The 27,714-nt window shown below is 41.2% G+C and overlaps 1 protein-coding gene across 3 annotated transcripts in view; it reads right to left on the reverse strand.

Moving 5' to 3' along the window:
• The window catches only part of LOC131679013 (tyrosine-protein kinase Mer), a 424,032-nt gene that overhangs the window by 60,400 nt on the left and 335,918 nt on the right, over positions 1-27,714 (reverse strand). For all 3 annotated transcript variants that reach the window (XM_058959521.1, XM_058959522.1, XM_058959523.1), the window contains one exon: positions 15,086-15,114. In XM_058959521.1, coding sequence (XP_058815504.1) covers positions 15,086-15,114 — 29 coding nt within the window. The remainder of the gene's footprint in view (positions 1-15,085; positions 15,115-27,714) is intronic.

Here is a 27,714-nt window from a genome sequence, read left to right on the forward strand (position 1 = left end):
ATAAATCGGGTTTGAGAATTAAGCTCGACGAGCCTCTCGAAGTTTTCAATCACCAACGGGTTCAGAATGTCGCATCGGATGAGCAATCGATATGAGAGTTCCCAAAATCGATTTTTTAGCGGAAGAACGCCCGCCAGCACATCGAGACTCATCGTATGGGTCGAGTGCATGCAACCCAAGGCAATGCGCAAGCAACGATACTGGATTCTCTCCAGTTTGATGAAGTGTATGTTCGCAGCGGAGCGGAAACTGAAACACCCGTACTCCATCACCGACAATATCGTTGTTTGGTATAACCTGATCAGGTCTCCTGGGTGGGCACCCCACCATGTTCCAGTTATTGTTCGGAGAAAATTGATCCTTTGTTGGCATTTCTGTTTCAGATACCTAATGTGACATCCCCAGGTACCTTTAGAGTCGAACCAGACCCCGAGATATTTAAATGTGAAAACCTGATTGATCGTTACACCCATTAATAGAAGCTGGAGTTGCGCCGGCTCACGCTTCCTAGAAAAAACAACCAACTCAGTTTTCTCCGTGGAGAACTCAATACCCAGCTGAAGAGCCCAAGCAGACAAATTGTCCAAGGTATTTTGTAATGGTCCTTGCAAGTCGGCAGCTTTGGGCCCTGTGACAGAGACCACGCCGTCGTCTGCAAGTTGCCTTAGCGTGCATGAATTGGCAAGACAATCGTCAATGTCATTCACGTAGAAATTGTAGAGCAGGGGACTTAGACATGAGCCCTGGGGAAGACCCATGTAGCTAAATCGCGATGTTGTTAAATCGCCATGCGAAAAGTGCATGTGCTTTTCAGACAACAGGTTTAGCAAAAAGTTATTTAAAATTGGCGAAAGACCATGCTGGTGCAGCTTCTCTGACAGAATGTTGATAGAAACTGAGTCAAAAGCCCCCTTAATATCCAAGAAGACTGATGCCATCTGCTCTTTGCTAGCATAGGCCATTTGGATTTCTGTAGAAAGCAACGCAAGGCAATCGTTCGTCCCTTTGCCTTTGCGGAAGCCAAATTGTGTATCTGACAGTAAGCCATTTGCTTCAACCCAATTGTCGAGGCGAAACAAGATCATTTTCTCGAATAACTTCCGAATACAGGACAGCATTGCAATCGGCCGATACGAGTTGTGGTCGGAGGCTGGTTTTCCTGGTTTTTGGATGGCGATGACCTTCACTTGCCTCCAGTCATGAGGGACAATGTTACCCTCAAGAAACTTGTTAAATAAATTCAACAAGCGCCTTTTTGCAGTGTCAGGCAGATTCTTCAGCAAGTTGAATTTGATTCTGTCTAACCCTGGGGCGTTATTGTTGCATGATAAGAGAGCAAGTGAGAACTCCACCATCGAAAACGGTGTTTCGTTCGCGGTATCGTGAGGAGACGCGGCGCGGCACGTTTTCTGTACCGGGACAGAGTCCGGACAGATCTTCTTGGCGAAAGCGAATATCCAACGGTTTGAATATTCCACATTCTCGTTGGTACTATTACGGTTACGCATACGTCGAGCCGTACCCCAAAGAGTGCTCATCGCTGTTTCTCTCGTTAACCCGTCGACGAACCGGCGCCAATAACTGCGTTTTTTGGCTTTCATTAGACTCTTCATTCGCCTTTCTAACGACGCGTACTGTAGATAGCTAGCGGGTAACCCGTCTTCCCGGAAGGCCTTATATGCAGTGGACTTTTCCGCGTACAGCTCTGAGCACTCTTTATCCCACCACAGGGTGGGAGACCGTCCATGGGTATTCGCGCTGGGTACTGGTTTAGTCTGAGCTTGATTCGCACTGTCGAGAATCAAGCCAGCCAAAAACCTGTACTCTTCCTCCGGAGGAAGTTCTTGAGTGGATTCGATTTTAACGGATATCGCGGTCGCGTAACTCTTCCAATCAATGTTCCGTGTGAGGTCATACGAGACATTGATTGTTTCCGATGGTCTTGAACCGTTAGCAATTGAAATCACGATAGGCAAATGATCGCTACCGTGGGGATCAGGGATCACCTTCCACCTGCAATCTAACTGTAGCGATGTCGAGCATAGCGATAAATCCAACGCGCTTGCGCGTGCTGGTGGTGTAGGAATCCACGTCATTTCTCCCGTGTTTAAGATGGTCATGTTGAAATTGTCGCAAAGATCTTGGATTAATGTTGATCTATTATCATCATGAAGACAGCCCCATACCGTACCGTGCGAGTTAAAGTCTCCCAGAACTAGCCGCGGTGCCGGTAAGGATTCCGTGATATTACAAAGCGTTCGGTGCCCTACCGAGGCTCTAGGAGGAATGTAGATGGAAGCAATGCAAAGGTCTTTACCTTTGATTAGAACTTGACAAGCGACAATTTCAATGCCTGGTGTCGAAGGGAGGTTAATTCGGTTGAAAGAATAGCACTTTTTGATCCCCAAAAGTACTCCTCCATAAGGGTTTTCTCGATCCAGACGGATTATATTAAAGTCGTGGAAGTTGAGATTTATATCGGAAGTTAACCAAGTTTCACATAATGCGAAAGCATCACATTTTAAACTGTTTAGTAAGAATTTGAAGGAATCGATTTTCGGGAGGATACTTCTGCAATTCCACTGTAGGACAGTGATCGAATCAGTGACCTCGTTTGATGACTTAGCCATCGAAGGATACGATCGCTGCAAGGAGGGGCCATTTAGCAGTCAACTGTTTCAAAAATGTTTGCACCATAGGGAGAAAATGTATCAGAATGCTTTTAAGAGGATCAGTAACATTGAAAGCTGTGAAAATTAAGTCCACTATGTCAGAAAATTTCATTAGTCCGCTACTGGACTGAGTATTTGTTTGAAAAAAGGGAACACTTGGGGTTTTTGGTGTCCCTGGAAGTGGTGGATACTCCTTGTTAGAATTAAAATTTCCAAGTCCTGGAGCAAATTGCTTCGGCTTTAGTGCATCACTTCCGTTGGATTTATTGATTGTAGTTGGCGCACTCTGAGTGGACGACACCTTGGCACCCTTACGAGGCAATCTAGGGGAAGCTTGATTTTTCCTCTTCCTGGACTCCCCTGGGTTAACCAAAGATGTTCCCTCTTGTGGGTCGTCAGATTCTTGCTCAACGCCAGCCAAAAGAGCAAAGGAATTTTCGGAAGGGACAGATGGCGAAGCATTCTTAAGAATTTCTGCATAAGAGCGCCTCGAGCGTTCCTTAAGGGAGCGCTTAATTTTATCCCCGCGCTGTTTGTACGCGGGGCATGATTTAAGATCATGCGGAAGGCCCCCGCAGTAAATACACTTCTCAGTTTCTCCACTGCAAGCGTCATCCTCATGTTCTCCCTCGCATTTGCCGCACCTTTTCTTATTGCCACAATAGGTGGCTGTGTGGCCCAGCTGCTTGCAATTGCTGCAGTTCATTACCCGCGGTACAAACAGGCGAACCGGTAGACGAACCTTATCCAGGAGGACATAGTTGGGGAGGGAAGACCCGGAGAAAGTCACCCGAATCGAGTCTGACAATGAATAAGTTGTCTTATTATTCTCAGTTTTTGCTGAATACAATTGCTTGCATTCCAGAATCTTCACATGTTCAAGTGAGGGGTCCTTAAAGCAACCAACTCCATACTTCAACACGTCTTCGCACTTCAAACCCGGTTCGGCAACGACCCCGTCGATCTCCACTGCCAAACAAGGTATATACACCTTAAATTGCTTTGTAAAGCGCTCGCTGCGAGCAATCTGGTTTGCCTGGTCGAGGTCATTCACTAATATGCGTATCTTATTAGCTCTAACACGTGTTATCTGAGCTACGGCCGGGTAGTTAGCAGTCAGCTCCCGTGAGATCTCTAAAATATTAAGTGATTTCGTAATGGGCCGGAAATAGACCACCCAGGGCCCAGTTGAACTGGGTGGGTATGTTTTAATACGAGGAGGACTGGGGGAATCAGGGGAGGGAGTAATTTCGGGTTTATCCGGTATATCCATGGGAATATCATTCCCATCCAATGTTACTTCGCCCTCGGCCATTTAGGCACGAGGATAGCACGTGGTGTAAACGAGAGATGAAACTTATATTCAGGGGAAAGGGATCTAAGAAGTAGCGACAGATCGGGGGAAAGGGAAATGAGAAAAAAAAAAAAGATACTTAGCTTATATAGCGGCTTGTCCGGTTATTGAACTATTCACTTCACCAACCTAGGCACCGGCGAACAAAGCCTGCCGCAAACAATGACTGGCCTTCACAATGTATATATTTATATTGATCCACTCTATGCACAGCACAAGAAAACGATCTGCTTCGATCGAGAGTTCAGACGATTGTGACCTACCTTCAGTGTTGTAGAACGACTAACTTTAGAAATGTTTGTCGAAGACATGTAACATTTTTTTTTTTTTATTCATTTCGTTTATTTGATAGGCACAAATGCGTTAGCTTGGCGGTGCCAAATACTTATGTTTTTACATTTTGGATATCTTAAAACTAGGAGGTTACAATGTTGAAATATTTTTTTTACAAAGGAAAAAAAAAAGTTTACAGCTATCTTAAGACTAGAAATAAGATTCAATATACAAGAGAGGGCCAAAAGATTTTTTTATGAAAAAATTTAAAACAAGGGATTCACTTTGATATACAAGAGGGGGAGTAATAGTATTTTACGAAATATTTTACGGTTATCTTAAAACTAACAATATAGTTTAGTACACAAAAGGGGGAACAAATATTTATGAGAAACTTCACAGAAATCTTAAAACTAGGGATTCAATTCTATTTACAAGATGGAGGACAAGAGTTTCAATAAAGAGTAAAAATTATAGCTATCTTAAAACTAGGAATACAGAATACTAATTTGAATTTTTTAACTAAAACTTATGCTTGGTCAAGATATTCAGAGGGTGGCTTATTTCCGCATCAGTGTAGCAGCAGTTGTATCAAGGACAGGGGAGAGACAGGGAAAGAAGAGCAAAACTTGCAACTTTCGCTCGAACGGGGGGGGGGGGGGGGGGGGAAGGGGGATCAGCGAAACAAATTTGCGCCTCAGTCTAGTAAGTCGTCGAGTACCGGATTGGCGGATGGTATTCTTCGGACACGCGGGGAATCCTTCAAAACTCATCGGAACTCGAGTCGCTCTCTCTTCAGTTTCCTTCTATGCAGGAGTAGTTGTAAGGGCGACGGCGGTTACATAGTGGCACTCTGGAGCTGATCGGTTCCACAAGGCAGGAGGAAACTCTAAAAACGAGAAATAAAAGAGAGGGGCTAAATTGGGATATTTATCGTTTTTATGAAGGTATAAATAAGGGACATATAGGGGAAATCACGAGTTGCCAGCATATCTCGGACTGGGACATTGGGTGGTCTACCTCGGGCCCGAAGGGATTCCTTTAACTGAGACCTGGCGTCACAATACCCGGCGCATACCCAGACAACGTGTTCGATGTCGTGATAGCCCTCGTCACAAGCGCACAGACTACTCTCCGCAAGCCCAATACGCCGCAAATGCGCATCCATGGTGTAGTGATTGGACATAAGTCGGGACATTACGCGAATAAAATCCCGACCCACATCCATCCCCCCGAACCAAGGCTTCGTTGATACCTTTGGGATAATCGAATGTAGCCATCGTCCAAGTTCCCCGTTGCTCCACGAGGTTTGCCAACTGTTGAGCGTCCTCTGACGACAAATACTAAAAAATTCGTTGAAGCAGATTGGTCTTTCGTATATGTCACCATTTAATGCGCCCGCCTTTGCTAATGAGTCGGCCTTTTCATTGCCCGGGATAGAACAATGAGAGGGAACCCAAACAAAGGTAATCTGATAAGATTTTTCAGATAACGTACACAAGGACTCCTGTATCATCCCCAGAAAATACGGGAGTTGCTTTTTTGGCTTCACCGCACGAAGAGCCTCGATAGAGCTGAGGCTGTCCGAAACGATAAAGTAGTGATCTGTGGGCAGAGTGTCGATGATCCCAAGGGTGTACTGAATTGCAGCTAACTCTGCGACGTAAACTGAAGCGGGATCATTGAGCTTGAATGAAGCGGTGATAGTATTGTTGAAGATACCGAAGCCAGTGGACCCATCGAGATTTGATCCGTCAGTGTAAAACATTTTGTCGCAGTCGACTTCTCGGAATTTATTATAAAATATATTGGGGATCACCTGCGGGCGTATATGGTCCGGGATTCCACGAATCTCTTCCTTCATGGATGTGTCGAAGAATACAGTAGAATCAGAAGTATCTAGGAAACGGACACGGTTGGGATTGTACGAAGAAGGATTGATGCTCTGTGCCATGTAGTCGAAGTACAAGGACATAAAACGGGTTTGAGAATTAAGCTCGACGAGCCTCTCGAAGTTTTGAATTACCAACGGGTTCAGAATGTCGCATCGGATGAGCAATCGATATGAGAGTTCCCAAAATCGATTTTTTAGCGGAAGAACGCCCGCCAGCACTTCGAGACTCATCGTATGGGTCGAGTGCATGCAACCCAAGGCAATGCGCAAGCAACGATACTGGATTCTCTCCAGTTTGATGAAGTGTATGTTCGCAGCGGAGCGGAAACAGAAACACCCGTACTCCATCACCGACAATATCGTTGTTTGGTATAACCTGATCAGGTCTCCTGGGTGAGCACCCCACCATGTTCCAGTTATTGTTCGGAGAAAATTGATCCTTTGTTGGCATTTCTGTTTCAGATACCTAATGTGACATCCCCAGGTACCTTTAGAGTCGAACCAGACCCCGAGATATTTAAATGTGAAAACCTGGTTGATCGTTGCACCCATTAATAGAAGCTGGAGTTGCGCCGGCTCACGCTTTCTAGAAAAAACAACCAACTCAGTTTTCTCCGTGGAGAACTCAATACCCAGCTGAAGAGCCCAAGCAGACAAATTGTCCAAGGTATTTTGTAATGGTCCTTGCAAGTCGGCAGCTTTGGGCCCTGTAACAGAGACCACACCGTCGTCTGCAAGTTGCCTTAGCGTGCATGAATTGGCAAGACAATCGTCAATGTCATTCACGTAAAAATTGTAGAGCAGGGGACTTAGACATGAGCCCTGGGGAAGACCCATGTAGCTAAATCGCGATGTTGTTAAATCGCCATGCGAAAAGTGCATGTGCGTTTCAGACAACAGGTTTAGCAAAAAGTTATTTAAAATTGGTGAAAGACCATGCTGGTGCAGCTTCTCTGACAGAATGTTGATAGAAACTGAGTCAAAAGCCCCCTTAATATCCAAGAAGACTGATGCCATCTGCTCTTTGTTAGCATAGGCCATTTGGATTTCTGTAGAAAGCAACGCAAGGCAATCGTTCGTCCCTTTGCCTTTGCGGAAGCCAAATTGTGTATCTGACAGTAAGCCATTTGCTTCAACCCAATTGTCGAGGCGAAACAAGATCATTTTCTCGAATAACTTCCGAATACAGGACAGCATTGCAATCGGCCGATACGAGTTGTGGTCGGAGGCTGGTTTTCCTGGTTTTTGGATGGCGATGACCTTCACTTGCCTCCATTCATAAGGGACAATGTTACCCTCAAGAAACTTGTTAAATAAATTCAACAAGCGCCTTTTTGCAGTGTCAGGCAGATTCTTCAGCAAGTTGAATTTAATTCTGTCTAACCCTGGGGCGTTATTGTTGCACGATAAGAGAGCAAGTGAGAACTCCACCATCGAAAACGATGTTTCGTTCGCGGTATCGTGAGGAGACGCGGCGCGGCACGTTTTCTGTACCGGGACAGAGTCCGGACAGATCTTCTTGGCGAAAGCGAATATCCAACGGTTTGAATATTCTACGTTCTCGTTGGTACTATTACGGTTACGCATACGTCGAGCCGTACCCCAAAGAGTGCTCATCGCTGTTTCTCTCGTTAACCCGTCGACGAACCGGCGCCAATAACTGCGTTTTTTGGCTTTCATTAGACTCTTCATTCGCCTTTCTAACGACGCGTACTGTTGATAGCTAGCGGGTAACCCGTCTTCCCGGAAGGCCTTATATGCAGTGGACTTTTCCGCGTACAGCTCTGAGCACTCTTTATCCCACCACAGGGTGGGAGACCGTCCATGGGCGCTGGGTACTGGTTTAGTCTGAGCTTGATTCGCACTGTCGAGAATCAAGCCAGCCAAAAACCTGTACTCTTCCTCCGGAGGAAGTTCTTGAGTGGATTCGATTTTAACGGATATCGCGGTCGCGTAACTCTTCCAATCAATGTTCCGTGTGAGGTCATACGAGACATTGATTGTTTCCGATGGTCTTGAACCGTTAGCAATTGAAATCACGATAGGCAAATGATCGCTACCGTGGGGATCAGGGATCACCTTCCACCTGCAATCTAACTGTAGCGATGTCGAGCATAGCGATAAATCCAACGCGCTTGCGCGTGCTGGTGGTGTAGGAATCCGCGTCATTTCTCCCGTGTTTAAGATGGTCATGTTGAAATTGTCGCAAAGATCTTGGATTAATGTTGATCTATTATCATCATGAAGACAGCCCCATACCGTACCGTGCGAGTTAAAGTCTCCCAGAACTAGCCGCGGTGCCGGTAAGGATTCCGTGATATTACAAAGCGTTCGGTGCCCTACCGAGGCTCTAGGAGGAATGTAGATGGAAGCAATGCAAAGGTCTTTACCTTTGATTAGAACTTGACAAGCGACAATTTCAATACCTGGTGTCGAAGGGAGGTTAATTCGGTTGAAAGAATAGCACTTTTTGATCCCCAAAAGTACTCCTCCATAAGGGTTTTCTCGATCCAGACGGATTATATTAAAGTCGTGGAAGTTGAGATTTATATCGGAAGTTAACCAAGTTTCACATAATGCGAAAACATCACATTTTAAACTGTTTAGTAAGAATTTGAAGGAATCGATTTTCGGGAGGATACTTCTGCAATTCCACTGTAGAACAGTGATCGAATCGGTGACCTCGTTCGATGACTTAGCCATCGAAGGATACGATCGCTGCAAGGAGGGGCCATTTAGTAGTCAACTGCTTCAAAAATGTTTGCACTATAGGGAGAAAACGTATCAGAAGGCTTTTAAGAGGATCAGTAACATTGAAAGCTGTGAAAATTAAGTCCACTATGTCAGAAAATTTCATTAGTCCGCTACTGGACTGAGTATCTGTTTGAAAAAAGGGGACACTTGGGGTTTTGGATGTCCCTGGAAGTGGTGGGTACTCCTTGTTAGAATTAATATTTCCAAGTCCTGGAGCAAATTGCTTCGGCTTTTGTGCATCACTTCCGTTGGATTTATTGGTTGTAGATGGCGCACTCTGAGTGGACGACACCTTGGCACCCTTACGAGGCAATGTAGGGGAGGCTGGATTTCTCCTCTTCCTAGATTCCCCTGGGTTAACCAAAGATGTTCCCTCTCGTGGGTCGTCAGATTCTTGCTCAACGTTAGCCAAACCAGCATAGGGATTTTCGGACAGGACAGATGGCGAAGCATTCTTTAGCATTTCAGCATAAGAACGCCTTGAGCGTTCCTTAAGGGAGCGCTTAATTTTATCCCCGCGCTGCTTGTACGCAGGACATGATTTAAGAGCATGTGAAGGGCCCCCGCAGCAAATACACTTTTCAGTTTCTTTGTCGCAAGAGTCATCCTCATGCTCTCCTTCGCATTTGCCGCATCGTTTCTTATTTCCACAATATGTGGCTGTGTGGCCCAACTGCTTGCAATTGCTGCAGTTCATGACCCGCGGTACGAACAGGCGAACTGGTAGGCGAACCTTGTCAAGGAGGATGTAGTTGGGAAGAGAGGACCCGGCGAATGTCACCCGAATCGAGCCTGATAGAGAGTAGGTAGTCTTACCTCCCTCGGTGTTTGCGGTATACAATTGTTTGCATTCTAAGATCTTAATCTGTTCAAGAGAGGGGTCCTTAAAGCAGCCAACCCCGTGCTCCAACAGTTCTTCGCATTTCAGGCCCGGTTCGGACACTACCCCATCGATTTCACAGGCCACACAAGGCACGTATGCTTTAAATTCCCGCGTAAAGCGCTCACAGCAAGCAATCGCGTTTGCCTGGCCGAGATCACTCACTAGAACACGTATCTTGTTTGCCCGAACACGTGTTATCTGAGTTACGGCCGGGTAATTAGCAGTCAGATCTCGAGAAAGTTTTAATATATTAACCGGTTTCTCTCCGGTCCGAAAATATACCACCCATGGCCCAGAGGAACCTTCTGGGTACTGCTTTATACGGGGAGCAATGCGAGTATTAGGGGGATCAGGGACTTCCATGATTACATCAGATGGTATTTCGCCCTCGGCCATTTAAGCACGAGGGCAGAGCGTTATATAAACGGGAATGTGTCTTATTATTTGATTACAAGGTAGAGTAAAAGTAGGGAAAAGGAAAGAAAGGAAACGAGGAAAAAAAAATAAAGCAAAACTTATCTGTAAACAACGTCGATTGTTCCGCACCAGCGAAAACAATGTACTGGATTTACTGCCGGCACCAGCAGAATGGTAGCTAACGAACGAACAAAGGATGACCTTGAATCACTGAATTTACACACCGAACACCACTGTGAAATATAACGATCCGTTCCGTTCAAAGGTTGGGAGACGTATGACATGTAACATTGGTCATACTTTTCATTTCACAAAAAATATCCAGGTTGAGGGCGTTTCTGGTTTTTAGAAAAACGATTTTATTCATATAATTTTTGCAGTGTTGATTTAAAACTAAAGTATTATTCAGACATCTTTAACACTGTTTTAGTGCGGGAAATTTGCTTTATGACACAACATAATTCACTACATCGTTGAAAAAATATGAGCACTTTCTCGCGAAAAATAAGGTTTTTTGAAATTTCAATATCACTGATAGGGGCAAAGAAAGATAATTCTTTTTCAACTATATATAAGGCAATCATGATTCGGTTGACGAAAAAATAGCGACGACGATATTTTTTATAAATTACGCTCAAGTCAGTTATATTAAAAATTTGGTTTTTCATGAATTAGTAGTCCCTTAGTAGTATGTTAAAATTACTTTCACGGAAGACAATATAAAAAATCCCAAAGAACAAAAGGAGAAATATCAACTTTCTTATTCACTGCCAACGATTAATGATATCCCTTTTAAACTGAAACGGTCGGTGCGGTTGTCCTCGTTTCTTTCTCCTTCAAGATTCAAAACGATTCGGAAGCGCTGTAAATTCATTGTCGATCTGAAATTTCCAAGACCAGGAGCTGATTGCTTCTACTTTATGTCAGCACTTTTACGAACTTTTGTGTTGGGCGGCCTCTCAAGGGAGAAACTTTAATCTTTATAAGGAATGTCACCTGTCTATAGTTTTTATGAGCAATAACAGATTTTCCCAAGTGGGAACCGTCAAAGTCGCACTCTTCTTGAGCCAAGTGTGCGTAAAGATTGGTCGTGTGTGGGTGGCGTATCAACTAGTTGCTAGATAATTTGAAGTAAAAGAGGCAAATTGGTTCCTTCAGTTCTGCCAACCTTGACGAAATAATCTACTGTTTTGCTTTCTTTAAAGCCGGGTTTTCACCCGAATCGTTCAAAAATTGACGCAATGAGAATATAACTAAAATAGCGTATCGATTGCCATTGGAGGCAGCTCACCAGGGTTCGATCCCCAACCCCACACATAGGGTTAGAGATTTTTCCAAAAGAGATTTCTCTAGCCCGAGAAAGGCGATTTTCCGTAATGTTAAAACCTCTATAATCAAAAAAAAAAGTAAAATTTTCAGAAAAAATATAACCTGATACAGTAAAGGTACTAGTGGTACATAGTGCAATTAATTAGGATACATTTATCTTAATTACAATGTATCAATCAGAAAAGTGTAAAGGGACTGCTAGAAATATCGGTCGTTCACTCGCCTATTCCAATAGTGTGTGTTGTATAGGAACTGGCGTAACTTAGTATACAAAAAGTTATAAATTATTGATTAGTGATTTTAGTAAGAAGCAATGTGAAAAATTTTGGGGTGAATATTAGCCCCGATAAAAAGTAAGTTTCCAAACGATAACCTAACCTAGCAAGCGAGAAATATCTAGCGTCTGATGATGATGATAATGAACTTCTAAAACTAAAACGCAAACAAAAACAATTTATAGCAAGCACAAAACCCCCAGTAGCGAGAATAACGTGGAATAATTATGAAGACTTTCTTCTAACTGCATTAAGGGGGTCCGCTATCCGCGAGGCCTAAAATTGAGCACTTTTTGGGGTATAAATTGTAAAGCATCTACTCAATGGATTTTGAATTTTTTTTTATTATTTTGGAGATACATGTTTTGACGTTTCAATTTTACATTTGAAGACTAAAAGAAAAATCGCTCTCGACCTTGAAAATTCAATGATGACATTGATGTTGAAACTGCATGAGTCCCGCTTAGGTAAAATTTTGGCAAATTGGGTAATCTGTAATCAAATAACTCATATTTTTTATAATCATAGTCACGTTGGCTATGTTTAGACGAGAGGGATTTCTTTTATTTTATAATTTTTAAAAGTTTTGTAACGATTTGTGAAAATTTACAATATTTACGTTATTTGTTGGCCTATTAAGGACCATACAAATGGAACAAATTGACATTTTGCAAATCCCTCTCGACCAACCATAGCGGTATATTTTCTGAACAGTTGGAGAAAAAATTATTGAAATCGGATCAGTACTTCTAGGAAAAGTCTTACTTGACCGCTTAAAAAACACTACTTTCGGGAAAACGCGTTTAAAGATAAAGTACGGTGTATAACTCGATTATAGTACCTTACTAGATAATCTAGTATACCGGGTCCGTAGAGCTCAGCTCTCATCATGAAAATGTTCTTGGCTTTGCACATTTTGCTCTCTCTCTCTCTCTCTCTCTCTCTCTCTCTCTCTCTCTCTCTCTCTCTCTCTCTCTGTTGAATTCGGGCCTGTTTTGCAGCGACACCCACTTTGCGTTCAGAACTAGTTATACGTTCACTGTCGCGTCGAGTAGCACATCTTTCAGCTTCAGTCCTCAAGGTAATTCCCATTACCTCCATAGCTTGTAAGATCGATCATCGATGAAAATCCTTGGTTGAAGATGCTGACTGCCAAATAAGTCACAACATTGACCGCCTGCCTGCCAAAATTTGTGCATTTTGGCGCTAAGAAACAGATTCCTCTATTCAGAGACTCATTGATGTTTTGGATGTGAGCTCCTAAGCATCTTTCTAATGCATCATTAGATGATAGACTTTCGTAGATCCTGACATGTTCGAAAGTTTCTAAAGTTCCTTTTACTTCAGCCTGACGTCCCTTGCATCAACTGTCCTCGCCGGGTGAACACTTTGAGTGTTGGGGATTTTCGTTCGATGACGAGCAGTGTTCGAGGGAAGCTCAGATTGCATTTCGCATATGTTCTAAAAAAAATTGAGTTTTTCCGAATCGCCAGCCCATAAAATATTGTTAGCTGGCCGATTGATTCGTCCCTCAACTTTCCCTTCCCTTTCCCACAGATACCTTTGTTTTCTTTCTTCAGTTTTCGTAATGTCGTTCCCAAGTCCAACGCATTCTTTCTTTTCCGTACGAAAATATCGTCAAAAAACGCAAGAAACCATTCACAGACGCTCACATATACATAAACCGTAAAGAATGGACCGGTGAATTCTTTAAACAATGATTTTTTTCCATAGACAAGCTCCATCGTGGTGCGCCGCGTTTAGCATCTCAGAAACGGCCGGAAATGGGTACCGTTCGGTTCCCAAGAAACATGCCAAGGAATATGATTTTCACCAAATCCTTTCTGTGGCGTTTTCTTAGATACATATAAATTGAAAATAAACAAAGAAAAAAAGATCGATTTTTTGAAACCGTGAGAGTAGAAACCCCCCTTAAGCAGCATACAGTGAAAGCACAAACTGTTCCGCACATTCGACCGGGATGGGAAAATTTCCCGCATTTTGTGTTTCCTGTGTGTCAGGAAAATATTACGCTAACATTGACCACGGACGAGGCAACGGAACACACGCCACATTGAACAACGCTGGGGAACTGTGCCTAAGACGGACACTGTAAGGTTGAATAGCAAATTCGACTATTCGATTGATGCATTGCTCGCAAACAGTGATTTGAGATCATATTTCACTAATATAATAATACTAACAAAATTTCAAACAGAAAGATGTAATGGTGTGGAAAGGAGGCACAACCTTTTCATTTCCAAAGAGGTGTCCGTAAAATGAACATTGTTTTAGGTCCGCACATCACAATGTTGCGATAATACAAATAGTTTGCAATTTGACGACATTCTGCTTTGTGCTCGCGTAACAAATATATCTTTCCCCTATCCGTAATCCCAACTTAATACCAAATTTTAATAATGTTCCAAAATTCTAAACGAATCCCCAAAATTTCTGTATTTTTTCAAGTCTAGTGCTAAATAGCCAGTACATCATGCCAACCTACAAATATTTCCCGATATCAACGGCTCTCAGGTTTAAATCGTTATTTCATGGCGTCAAAAAATATATTCATTAGCATGGTCCCGAGAAAAAGATTGTTTAGTTTCAATATTTGATAATTTTGCATTAGATAACAGCAGTATTCTTCAGAATCACAGGAATTATTTGAAACATGATATTACATATATCAGAACATTTTAACTGAGTCCAGTTTGTGAGAAACGCAAGGTGTCCATCTTACCCATAGTGTCCACCTTAGGCACAGTTCCCCTACTATGGCTTTTGTTCTAGCTATTCACATTCGGCAGCAGCAACAATGCGTTGCTTCATATGAGAAGCTAGTACAAAATCCATATTAATTATTTGATGAGGCGTGTGTGTTATTTGCCTCGTATGTGGTCTGCTTTAGTCCTACCTCTTGCAATGGGCTGATCAGCATCCTTTTATAATACGGTGATATGTAAATGATTGTAGGTATGTTAGCATGTTGCTAAATTAAAACAAAACACTCGAAATCACGGAAGGTCCGACTCTAATGTCGTTTTTGCTTGAAGCGAAACTGAGTCAGATTCAAATCTTAGCTGCTGTCATAATATTTTGAACTGACTGGTGGTTGAGGTAAGTGCCTGACTTAGTTTCGGGGTCAAGCAAAAACAACATAAATTTCACTTGGGCGTCGCAGGGACGAGTACTGCTACTGGCACTAGGTATAAATGATACACTCATACATACCTGTGTTGCTCCTGCATCCGGGATAAGCACTGAAACGAAAAATAACATTCATTAGGTTGCGCCAAAGGGGAACAAGTAGAGATTTAATTTATTATGTCGTTCACTTAATATACATTCGTGATTCGCTGGTTAGGCCACAGCCTCTGTCCAATTAACGAATTTGATATGCTAGTTGGAACGGCTGACGTATGTTAAATACTGGTGAAACGGGGTGTTAGTGATTTTAATGGATGCTGGGTCATTAGGCCGAAGGCCGTTAGGCCGAAGGTCATTCGGCCGAAGGGCATTAGGCCGAATGGTCTTAGGCCGAATGGTCATTAGGCCGAATGGTCATTAGGCCGAATGGTCATTAGGCCGAATGGTCATTAGGCCGAATGGTCATTAGGCCGAATGGTCATTAGGCCGAATGGTCATTAGGCCTAATGGTCATTAGGCCGAATGGTCATTAGGCCGAATGGTCATTAGGCCGAATGGTCATTAGGCCGAATGGTCATTAGGCCGAATGGTCATTAGGCCGAATGGTCATTAGGCCGAATGGTCATTAGACCGAATGGTCATTAGGCCGAATGGCCATTAGGCGGAATGGTCATTCATCCGAATGCAAAAGGCTGAATGGCCATTAGAACAAATAAACCAAAGAGAGTGATAGATGAAGTGGTTGGAACGGAAAAGAATGATCAGTTTTCAATAAAGGGTGATTTATTTAGAGTTTTTTTTAACTTAAAATTATAACGTTTAGCATATTTACACTTCATTTCTCGCTACTGATTTATTGACTGCATGGAATAAAAAATAAAATGGACGCCGCATGTGGCTACGCCACATCGCTTCAATCAGGGTGATGTCCGACATCGCTACCGCTCCGTCCGACTTAAACTTATTAATAGCCCATATGTTTGAATAATCCGGACAAACGAGTAGATCACAAGTTCGCTTGGGAGGGGCCGCCGCTTCCGACGGCGGGTCGGCGGCCACCTCGTCCGGCGCATCCTCAGCAGCTTTACGCTGCTTCGGATCCTTGGCCTCGGTTATGCGGCAAAGCCGCATCACACAGGCTTCGCTGCATGCGGTAGAAAGTTCAAAAAGTAAATAAATAAATATGCGTGTTTCTGGTGAAATATTTGATCCGACAGTGTTTTTGTTCATGCCTTCTAAAAAAATTGCAACTTAGTGGCATGTACAATGACAACTTCTAGAATAAGTTATCCGCTTTAATTACCGTAATCGAATTAAAGAGATTGAACTTTAGTTGTATACAATGTTTTATGAATGTGAATTGTCATCTAGGTCAACTTCCGTAATTTGACTAGCTGGATAGAAGTCGTGGAATGCACAGGATATAATTTGAAAGAACAGCTAATATTAAAAAGGAGGATAATCAGTGATTTGAATTAATTGAGTTAGCGAAATAATTAGAGATTTTGAGAGAGAGAGAGAGAGAGAGAGAGAGAGAGAGAGAGAATGTAGAACAAAATAGAAAAGTAAGAGATAGTGGAAGAGGGTGAGACAAAATGGTAGAGAAAGAATATGAAAGAAGAAAATATGATTGTTCCCATTCCACAAGACTTTATAATGCATTATTGATTAAATTGTCATAGAACAGATTATTTTAATTACAGTCAGATTTTATGTGCTTAGCATTCTTCTGCCTGATGGCCGGACATTGTTGCCGATGTAATGTAAACAATAAATTATAATAGCGCCTAACGTGGCTACCCCGCATCGCTTCAATCCGTGTGCCCGGACCTCAAATGAAAATAAAAAATATTTATGATATCCAGACAATGAAAACAATACGAGATTCGTTCAATCGAGATACGAAAATTTAGCTCATACCGAGAAGCTCCGAAAGCTGTATGGGATAAGCTTCGGATCCCTTTTTTTCGGATCCCTTTTTTTCGGATCCCTTTCCCTCCTCTCCATTAAGCATTCGGCCTAATAACCATTCGGCCTAATGACCATTCGGCCTAATGTCCATTCGGCCTAATGCCCTTCGGCCGAATGACCTTCGGCCTTATGGCCTTCGGCCTAATGGCCGGACACCATTTTAATGCATCTATTCACTTCTCAAACTGTTGTCAGTTTGATTGTCAAAATTAAATTACCATAAGATTTTGACATTCAGATGCTTTTTAGCTGCACTATGGTTCAACTAGCGGAGGGTAAACAAAAAATCAATCCAGTTAAAAAGTTTAAAACCAGCGGATCACAAGCTAGGAGCAGATCAGTTGAGACGCATTTTTCAAAATCAACAAAATTAAATGCATTTGCTTGCTATTAAAATTAAATTTAGAATGTATTTTGCGTTGAGTGTAAGACGTTAAAGCCGTGCAAAGAATCTAGCTTTACATCCGACAAACCACGGAACGAAGTGGATCGGCGTAAGGCGTTTGTTGAACAGACTTGTCTGCGAGAGAGCGTAAAGTTTATGCAAAAATGGGTGCTTTTTTAAAAAACCTGTTTTAATCCACCTAGTGGTGCAATTGTGCCTTTCTCATTTGTCCAAACTACGATTCCATGGCTGATTATGTTCAATACAATGCACTATGGGTCACAAGGGCGGGTTTTCGGTACAAAGATCAATAACTCCCAAACCGTTCATTTCAGAGAAATTATGTGTGAGAGAATATTTTTGGGAATTAAATTGGCTTTCTTTTAAAGTAAAATGTAACTAAGGTGGTCCTCTCGAACATTTTTTTCGAAAAAATATTTTTCAAACAAAATGGTATAGCAAGGTACTTACTTCAGCAAAGTTGTAGAAAAACGTTTTTGAAGTAACATTTTCAAATGCATCAAAGTTATAGCACTATCGGTTTTCATGTTATAATTATTTTTATTCTTTAACTTAGGGTGTTTCTGAAAAAGTCAGTTTTTTAACTATAACTTTTTAAATAGTTAGTCTATCTTCATACTCTCTATGAAGCACTACACGCGTTCATAAAAGCATTGATGAATTTGATTGATACCAATTAAAGTGTCACGACTCGTGGTGTTGTTGTTTATATTTGATATCGAAGGACAAAAAAGCAAAAGTTGATTTTGAGATATTTTATAGTATTTTTGATGCACTTTCGAAAGAGTACAAATTTAGCTGCTACTTTTTGCAACTTTCTGAGTTAGAGGTCATTGAAAACTATCATTTTTATTTAAAAAATTATCGTAACTCGATAACAAAAAATGATATCGATTCACATTCTTCAGCAGAAATATGCGCAATAAAAAGTACTAAAATTGCTTCATAGAGAGTATGAAGATAGACTAACTATTTAAAAAGTTATAGTTAAAAAACTGACTTTTTCAGAAACACCCTAAGTTAAAGAATAAAAATAATAATAACATGTAAACCGATAGTGCTATAACTTTGATGCATTTGAAAATGTTACTTGAAAAACGTTTTTCTACAACTTTGCTGAAGTAAGTACTTTGCTATACCATTTTGTTCGAAAAATAATTTTTCGAAAAGAATGTTCGAGAGGACCACCCTAGTTACATTTTGCTTTAAAAGAAAGCCAATTTAATTCCCAAAAATATTTTCTCAGACATAATTTCTCTAAAATGAACGATTTGGGAGTTATTGATTTTTGTACCGAAAAACCGCCCTTGTGACCCATAGTGCAATGATATGGAAATGTATATCCATTCATCCAATGGATCGACAGGCTAAATCTTGAGATACTATGTGTCGATACTGAAACATCGCTTGAAACCAGCGGCGGATCAAGGAGGAAGATCCGGGGGGTCCGGACTCCTACCTAAGCCTATATAGGTCAAAAAAATAGGTTGACAATTTTTAGAGTGATTGCATAACCTTTCTATATGAGGAAGGCAAAAATGTGCAAAAGTCCAAAAAAGTCTATTTTCGTCAAAAGTTTTTTAGAGATTTCATAAAATCTGAACGATTTATGCATGTTAAAGTCATTTGGCATCAAAAATACAAAATCGATTTTGAAATTTTCCCTTATTGAGAATTTTTCATTTCAGTTTATATGGGAATTTGCTGTGTGGTCGCACTCTTCAACCCGTAACTCCGGAACCGGAAGTCCAATCAATAAAAAAAAATCAATAGCGGCCGATGGGAAGGTTGTACCTTTCATTTGAGACTAAATCCGTGCAAATTGGGTCGGCCATCTCTGAGAAACAGAGGTGACATTTTTTCCACATACACACATACATACACATATACACACATACATTTTCCGATCTCGACGAACTGAATCGAATGGCATATGACATTCGGACCTCCGGGCCGGGATTAGGTAAACAATTTTCAGAGTGATTGCATAACCTTTCTATAGACGAATTTCGCGCCAAATCGTATTCGGAGTTGGCAGCGCCCTCTCAGATTCTAATGAAACTTTATGCACATGAAGACGTTGTCACAAAAAGCCACTTTGCATATTTTGTTTTTCCAAAAATGATCTAGGCTGTCTTTTGAAAAGGGCCAAACCTTTTTTACCAATTTTTTTTAAATGGCTATGGTCTAAAAATGACAAATCCTACAAAAAAGTGGTTTTCACAAAATTAGTCAAATTTTCGAATAAAAATATTGAAAAATTCTTCATTGACTCCTACACTAAAAAATCGATTTTAAAACTTTAAAGTCGATTTACAAAAAAAAACATTTTTGATTTGGATGAAATTTTGTTCCAAGATAGATAATTATGTTCCCTACCTACCGTCAAAAATTCAAGTTGGGCACTTTTAAGGAAAAAAAGTTATTTGAAAAAAACTTTTCCTTGTCCAAACTGATTTTTTTTCTTCAGTGTATTTTTATCGAAAACTAAACCAATGAAAGTCATAGGGTAAGGTGGGGCAAATCCGACCGTTGGGTAAACCCGACCCCCCTCTGTTACCGAAAATCAGAAGCACTACGCGAACTAATATCAATGTTGTCATGTAGAGCATCGAAAATAATCATAATTGTGGTATGACAGCATTTCATTAGTCTACATTGAGATGCTCAAACGACAAAAAGTGTGTTTTTACAACTTTTGATTTGACTTTTGTGCACCATTGACTACAGGATATTTCTGATTGTTAAAGTGATTGCATAATAAATGTAAGTGGATTTAAATTCTTTGATTAAAGTCCTACAAAGTGCGTAGAAGAATTTAGTTCAATCTTTTTCATATTTTTTTTAATTGCATCGTAATGAAAAATGACGCGGTGGGGCAAATCCGACCACTAAATATTGGGGTAAATCCGACCGCTTTTTTGCTAAGAAAATTTTTATTTTTCAAATTGCAATATATTTTTATTGTTATTATTTATTATTTTTATGCAAAATGGTTCATAATTACAAACAAAAGACACAAAAAAATTAAGATTATAGTATTCATCGAGCAATTACTCCGATGCAAATGGGAATATCATTACGTGCTACTGCTCGTGATTTTAGCATTCCAAGGTTGACATTGAACTCAATTTTCTTCATGTTACAATTCAATGACACAACATTCATTGATTTATCATTGAAAAACCATAAAATTTGGATAATATCTGCACTAAATCAACCAAAAACATAGGGGGTCGGGTTTACCCCACCGTTTTTGAAAACAGCAAAAATGAACATTTTTGTAAAACGCTTTTTTTTTATTCATTTCGTTTATTTGATAGGCACAAATGCGTTAGCTTGGCGGTGCCGAATTCTTTTGTTTTTACATTTTGAATATCTTAAAACTAGGAGGTTACAATGTTGAAATATTTTTTTTATAAAAGAGAAAAAATTTACAGCTATCTTAAGACTAGAAAAAAAATTCTATATATAAGAGAGGGGGCAAGATTTTTTTTTTATGAAAAATTTTAAAACAAGGAATTCAATAGTAATAGTTTTTTAGGAAATATTTACAGTTATCTTAAAACTAACAATATAGTTTGGTACACAAAAGGGGGAACAAATATTTATGAAAAATTTCACAGATGTTTTAAAACTAGGGATACAATTCTATTTACAAGATGGGGGACAATAGTTTTAACAAAGAGTAGAAATTACAACTATCTTAAAACTAGGAATACGGAATACAAATTTGATTTTTTATCGGATACTTATGGTTGGTGATTTCCAAAATCGGTGTAGAAGTGGTTGTATCAAGGACAGGGGAGAGAAGGCGTAGATGGTGACCGGTAGAGAAGAGCAAAACTTGCAACTTTCGGGCAAACGGGAGATCAGCGAAACAAATTTGCGCCTCAGTCTAGTAGGTCGGATTGGCGGATGGTATTCTTCGGATCCGCGGGGAATCCTTCAAAGGGAATCCTTCGGACCTCGAGTCGCTCTCGCTTCAGATTCCGTAGTGATAAGGGCGACGGCGGTTACATAGTGGCAGTCTGAAGCTTATCGGTTCCACACGGCAAGAGGAAACTTCTAAAAACGAGAAATAAGAAGAGAGGGGCTAAATTGGGATATTTATCGTTTTTATGAAAGTATAAATAAGGGACATATAGGGGAAATCACGATTTGCCAGTATATCTCGGACTGGGACATTGGGTGGTCTACCTCGGGCCCGAAGGGAATCCTTTAACTGAGACCTGGCGTCCAAGTACCCGGCGCATACCCAGACAACGTGCTCGATGTCGTGATAGCCCTCGTCACAAGCGCACAGACTACTCTCCGCAAGCCCAATACGCCGCAAATACGCATCCAAGGTGTAGTGGTTGGACATAAGTCGGGACATTACACGAATAAAATCCCGACCCACATCCATCCCCCTGAACCAAGGCTTCGTTGATACCTTTGGGATAATCGAATGTAGCCATCGTCCAAGTTCACCATTGCTCCACGAGGTTTGCCAACTGCTGAGTGTCCTCTGACGACAAATACTAAAAAATTCGTTGAAGCAGATTGGTCTTTCATATATGTCACCATTTAATGCGCCCGCCTTTGCTAATGAGTCGGCCTTTTCATTGCCCGGAATAGAGCAATGAGAGGGGACCCAAACAAAGGTAATTTGATAAGATTTTTCAGATAACGTACACAAGGACTCCCGTATCATCCCCAGGAAATATGGGAATTGCTTTTTGGGCTTCATCGCACGAAGAGCCTCGATGGAGCTGAGGCTGTCCGAAATGATGAAGTAGTGATCTGTGGGCAGAGTGTCGATGATCCCAAGGGTGTACTGAATTGCAGCTAACTCTGCGACGTAAACTGAAGCGGGATCATTGAGCTTGAATGAAGCGGTGATAGTATTGTTGAAGATACCGAAGCCAGTGGACCCATCGAGATTTGATCCGTCAGTGTAGAACATTTTGTCACAGTCGACTTCTCGGAATTTATTATAAAATATATTGGGGATCACTTGAGAGCGTATATGGTCCGGGATTCCACGAATCTCTTCCTTCATGGATGTGTCGAAGAATACAGTAGAATCAGAAGTATCTAGGAAACGAACACGGTTGGGAGTATACGTAGAAGGATTAATGCTCTGTGCCATGTAGTCGAAGTACAAGGACATAAATCGGGTTTGAGAATTAAGCTCGACGAGCCTCTCGAAGTTTTCAATCACCAACGGGTTCAGAATGTCGCATCGGATGAGCAATCGATATGAGAGTTCCCAAAATCGATTTTTTAGCGGAAGAACGCCCGCCAGCACTTCGAGACTCATCGTATGGGTCGAATGCATGCAACCCAAGGCAATGCGCAAGCAACGATACTGGATTCTCTCCAGTTTGATGAAGTGTATGTTCGCAGCGGAGCGGAAACAGAAACACCCGTACTCCATCGTTGTTTGGTACAACCTGATCAGGTCTCCTGGGTGAGCACCCCACCATGTTCCAGTTATTGGTCGGAGAAAATTGATCCTTTGTTGGCATTTCTGTTTCAGATACCTAATGTGACATCCCCAGGTACCTTTAGAGTCGAACCAGACCCCGAGATATTTAAATGTGAAAACCTGGTTGATCGTTGCACCCATTAATAGAAGCTGGAGTTGCGCCGGCTCACGCTTCCTAGAAAAAACAACCAACTCAGTTTTCTCCGTGGAGAACTCAATACCCAGCTGAAGAGCCCAAGCAGACAAATTGTCCAAGGTATTTTGTAATGGTCCTTGCAAGTCGGCAGCTTTGGGCCCTGTAACAGAGACCACCCCGTCGTCTGCAAGTTGCCTTAGCGTGCATGAATTGGCAAGACAATCGTCAATATCATTCACGTAAAAATTGTAGAGCAGGGGACTTAGACATGAGCCCTGGGGAAGACCCATGTAGCTAAATCGCGATGTTGTTAAATCGCCATGCGAAAAGTGCATGTGCTTTTCAGACAACAGGTTTAGCAAAAAGTTATTTAAAATTGGTGAAAGACCATGCTGGTGCAGCTTCTCTGACAGAATGTTGATAGAAACTGAGTCAAAAGCCCCCTTAATATCCAAGAAGACTGATGCCATCTGCTCTTTGTTAGCATAGGCCATTTGGATTTCTGTAGAAAGCAACGCAAGGCAATCGTTCGTCCCTTTGCCTTTGCGGAAGCCAAATTGTGTATCTGACAGTAAGCCATTTGCTTCAACCCAATTGTCGAGGCGAAACAAGATCATTTTCTCGAACAACTTCCGAATACAGGACAGCATTGCAATCGGCCGATACGAGTTGTGGTCGGAGGCTGGTTTTCCTGGTTTTTGGATGGCGATGACCTTCACTTGCCTCCAGTCATGAGGGACAATGTTACCCTCAAGAAACTTGTTAAATAAATTCAACAAGCGCCTTTTTGCAGTGTCAGGCAGATTCTTCGGCAAGTTGAATTTGATTCTGTCTAACCCTGGGGCGTTATTGTTGCATGATAAGAGAGCAAGTGAGAACTCCACCATCGAAAACGGTGTTTCGTTCGCGGTATCGTGAGGAGACGCGGCGCGGCACGTTTTCTGTACCGGGACAGAGTCCGGACAGATCTTCTTGGCGAAATTGTAAAACGCTTGTATCACAAGATATTCCAAAGATCCAAATAAAATGCTATATATATAGAAAGTTGCCCAAGAGTCTCACCTTTAATTTGGTATATAAAACGACTGGATCCGATGTAAAATGAGCATTTAACAGCCAAAACCATTTACTAGGTCGGATTTGCCCCACCTTACCCTAATCATCTCAGTATCCAATAAAACTCAGTTTGTGAGAAGATATTGTCTAATTTAGCAACTGAGCATATTTTTATTAAGGGGTTGACTACTTTTTCATTTTTCATGAAATCGAAATTTTTATATTACTTTATCTGAAAGCACAACTCCTTGAGAATGTTTTCTCAAATTTTTATAAAGATCCGAGAAATAGATCAAAAGCTACAGCGCTTTCAAGCGCGCTTCGTCTACTAAGAGCAGTGATAATTTAAAGTTTTAAACTCGATTATCTCGAAATGTCGTTTTACTAAAAATGGTTTTTCCGTGATCACGATTGCCGAAAAACTACTCAATCAATTTTCTTAATTTTTTTTCAATTGATCGTAATTAATTTTTCTCGGACATTACCGATTCCTTTTTACATTTCTTATAAAAGAAATGTATAGAATTCGCTCAAACTTTCAAGATTTTTTCCGAGGCCCGGAAGGCCGAGTCTTATATACCAATCAACTCAGCTCGACGATTTGGGACAATGTCTGTGTATGTGTGTGTGTGTGTGTGTGTGTGTGTGACGGACAAACTCTCATTCGTGTTTCTCAGCAATGGCTGAACCGATCTTATCCAAACCAATTTTAAATGAAAGAACTATCAAACAGTAAGAACGCTATTAATTTGTTTTTGATTCTGATGTTTAGTTTCAAAGATATGAATGTTTGAATGTGTAAAAATGGCGATTTTTGCAGTTTTTTTGAATTATCTGCCGAAATTGACAACATAGATTAACACTTTATATATTTTGAGGCAGCTTATACGAATACCTTTCGAACAAGCTATAGATTGAAAGCGGACTATTATCAAAAGAGATATTTAACATTAAATGCGGACGAAAGATTTTTATCATTTCCCATTGTCTGAAATATGACCAAAAACATGTGATCTATTATTAACGCCAAAACGGCTTATTTTAGGTCAATAGTATCTTCGGAGAATTTAATGGAGGCAATATGCCCTTTCTTTTGGTATTATGCTTTTGCTGATTAATCCCCCTATAACTGAGATATTTTCATAAATTTTCTTGGAAGTGATTATATCGAAATGACGCCTTCAGTAAATTTATAGCTCTTACTTTTGCGAATAACTTTACTGAAGACTTCAAATATCTATTTTGAATACTTTAAAAGTTATGGCTTCTTGTATGTGGATTACTCTTTGTCGCCTATTTATTGTTCAATATAGTAATAATCCATTGAAATAATCTAAACATTATTTCGATAAAAGCGAATTTTGCATTTCATTTTTCTATTTACAACCGCTAGAAATAATCACCGAACACTTCCAAGTTGTCTGGAAGGAACTTGATAACTTATCAGTGCAAAAATGTTCATTTGTGTGAACCTTCTGACTGCAATTTTTCTAACTTATAACCATCGGATCGATCTGAAACATATCGGAAAATGAAAGCAAAGTAAATAACTCCAAGCAAAGGCGTAGCCAAGAGAAGGTTTTGGGGTTTAACACCATACAACTCCCCCCCCCTCCCACAACACAAAAAAAATTGGATTGAAGTTGAAAATTTATTGATGCTGACTGATTTAACTCAATATTACAATAACAATTATCTGATCCGTACATTGATAACCTGTTGTTGTAAACGTCATGAGGACTTTTGGTAAATTGTCGGAATGGGGTCCTGATATGTAACTGATCTATTGGTCTTAATTTCACAGTTGTCTAATAGCATCAATATCAAATTCCTGCCTGAAAACATTCCAATAGAAAATTCCAGAGTTCTGTAATCAATCATAATCCTCAGATTTCTTTTCAAATTGAGCTCGCTTTTGTAGAGATGTACTGTAATAAGGGTCTTTATTTAATAGAAAGCGAAGTAAAAATTGATTTAATGTCTATGAAACATAGAACTGCTCACCAAAAAAATGCATAACTTTCAACATTTGCTAAAAATGTTTTTGCCTTTCTCATTCACTCTAAAATTCGTCAATCTAATCCCGACCCGGAGGGCCGGGTGTCATATGCCAATCGACTCAGTTCGTCGAGATCGGAAAATGTCTGTGTGTAAATGGAAAAAAATGTGACCTCTGTTTCTCAGAGATGGCTGGACCAATTGGCACAAAGTTAGTCTCAAATGAAAGGTACAACCTTTTTATCGGCTGCTATTGATTTTTTTTATTGATTGGACTTCCGGTTCCGGAGTTGCGAGTTGAAGAGTGCAATCACACAGCAAATTCCTATATAAACTGAAATGAAAAATTTTCAAAATCAAATTTGCATTTTTGATGCCAAATGACTTTAAAATGCATGAAACATTGAGATTTGATGTAAACTCGAAAAAAAAAAATGTTTGACAAAAATCACTCTAAAAATCGTCAATCATACCGGCCTGGAGGGAGTATGCAGTGAGGGGTTGCTACTTTAAAATTAAAACTAATTTAAAATTTCTTAACAAGTTGAAAATTTTCGGCAGGACTCGGACCTCCCGGATCTTTCTCCATGATCCGCCGCTGGTTTCAAGCGATGTTTCAGTATCACATAGTATCTCAAGATCGTGGCTGTCGATCCGTTGTATGTATGTGCAAATCGTACTGAACATGTAATATTCATTTCCACCATTGTATTGAACATAACCAGCCATGGAATCGTAGTCTGGACAAATGAGAAAAGCACAATTGCACCACTAGGTGGATTAAATTTATTTATTTTATTTTTATTTATTAACAGATTAAGGCCGAAGTGGCCTGTGCCGTATACAAAAGATTCCTCCATTCCACTCGGTCCATGGCCGCGCGTCGCCAGCCACGCAGTCTGCGAAGGGTCCGCAAATCGTCTTCCACCTGGTCGATCCATCGTGCTCGCTGCGCGCCACGTCTTCTTGTACCGGTCGGATTGCAATTGAGAACCGTTTTCACCGGGCTATTGTCCGACATTCTGGCTACGTGCCCGGCCCACCGTAGTCGTCCGATTTTCGCGGTATGACAGATGGGTGGCTCCCCCAACAGCTGATGCAACTCATGGTTCATTCGCCGTCTCCATGTGCCGTCTTCCATCTGCACTCCACCGTAGATGGTACGCAGCACTTTCCGTTCGAAGACACCAAGTGCGCGTTGGTCCTCCACGAGCATGGTCCAGGTCTCGTACCCGTAGAGAACTACCGGTCTAATCAGCGTCTTGTAGATGGTCAACTTCGTACGACGGCGAGCTCTGTTCGACCGAAGTGTCTTGCGGAGGCCAAAGTAAGCACGATTTCCTGCCACGATGCGTCTACGAATCTCTCTGCTGGTATCATTGTCGGCGGTCACCAGTGAGCCCAAGTACACGAACTCTTCAACCACCTCGATTTCGTCGCCACCGATGCAAACTCGAAGCGGGCGGTTCTCATTTTCTTCTCGTGAACCTCTTCCTATCATGTACTTTGTCTTCGACGTGTTGATGGCAAGTCCGACGCGCTTGGCTTCTCTTTTCAGTCTGATGTAGGCTTCCTCCATCTTCTCAAAGTTTCGTGCAATAATATCAACATCATCGGCGAAGCCAAGTAGCTGAACGGACTTTGTGAAAATCGTACCACTCGTGTCGATCCCT

This window comes from Topomyia yanbarensis, chromosome 2 (assembly GCF_030247195.1).
Source record: "Topomyia yanbarensis strain Yona2022 chromosome 2, ASM3024719v1, whole genome shotgun sequence".
NCBI classification, from domain to species: domain Eukaryota; kingdom Metazoa; phylum Arthropoda; class Insecta; order Diptera; family Culicidae; genus Topomyia; species Topomyia yanbarensis.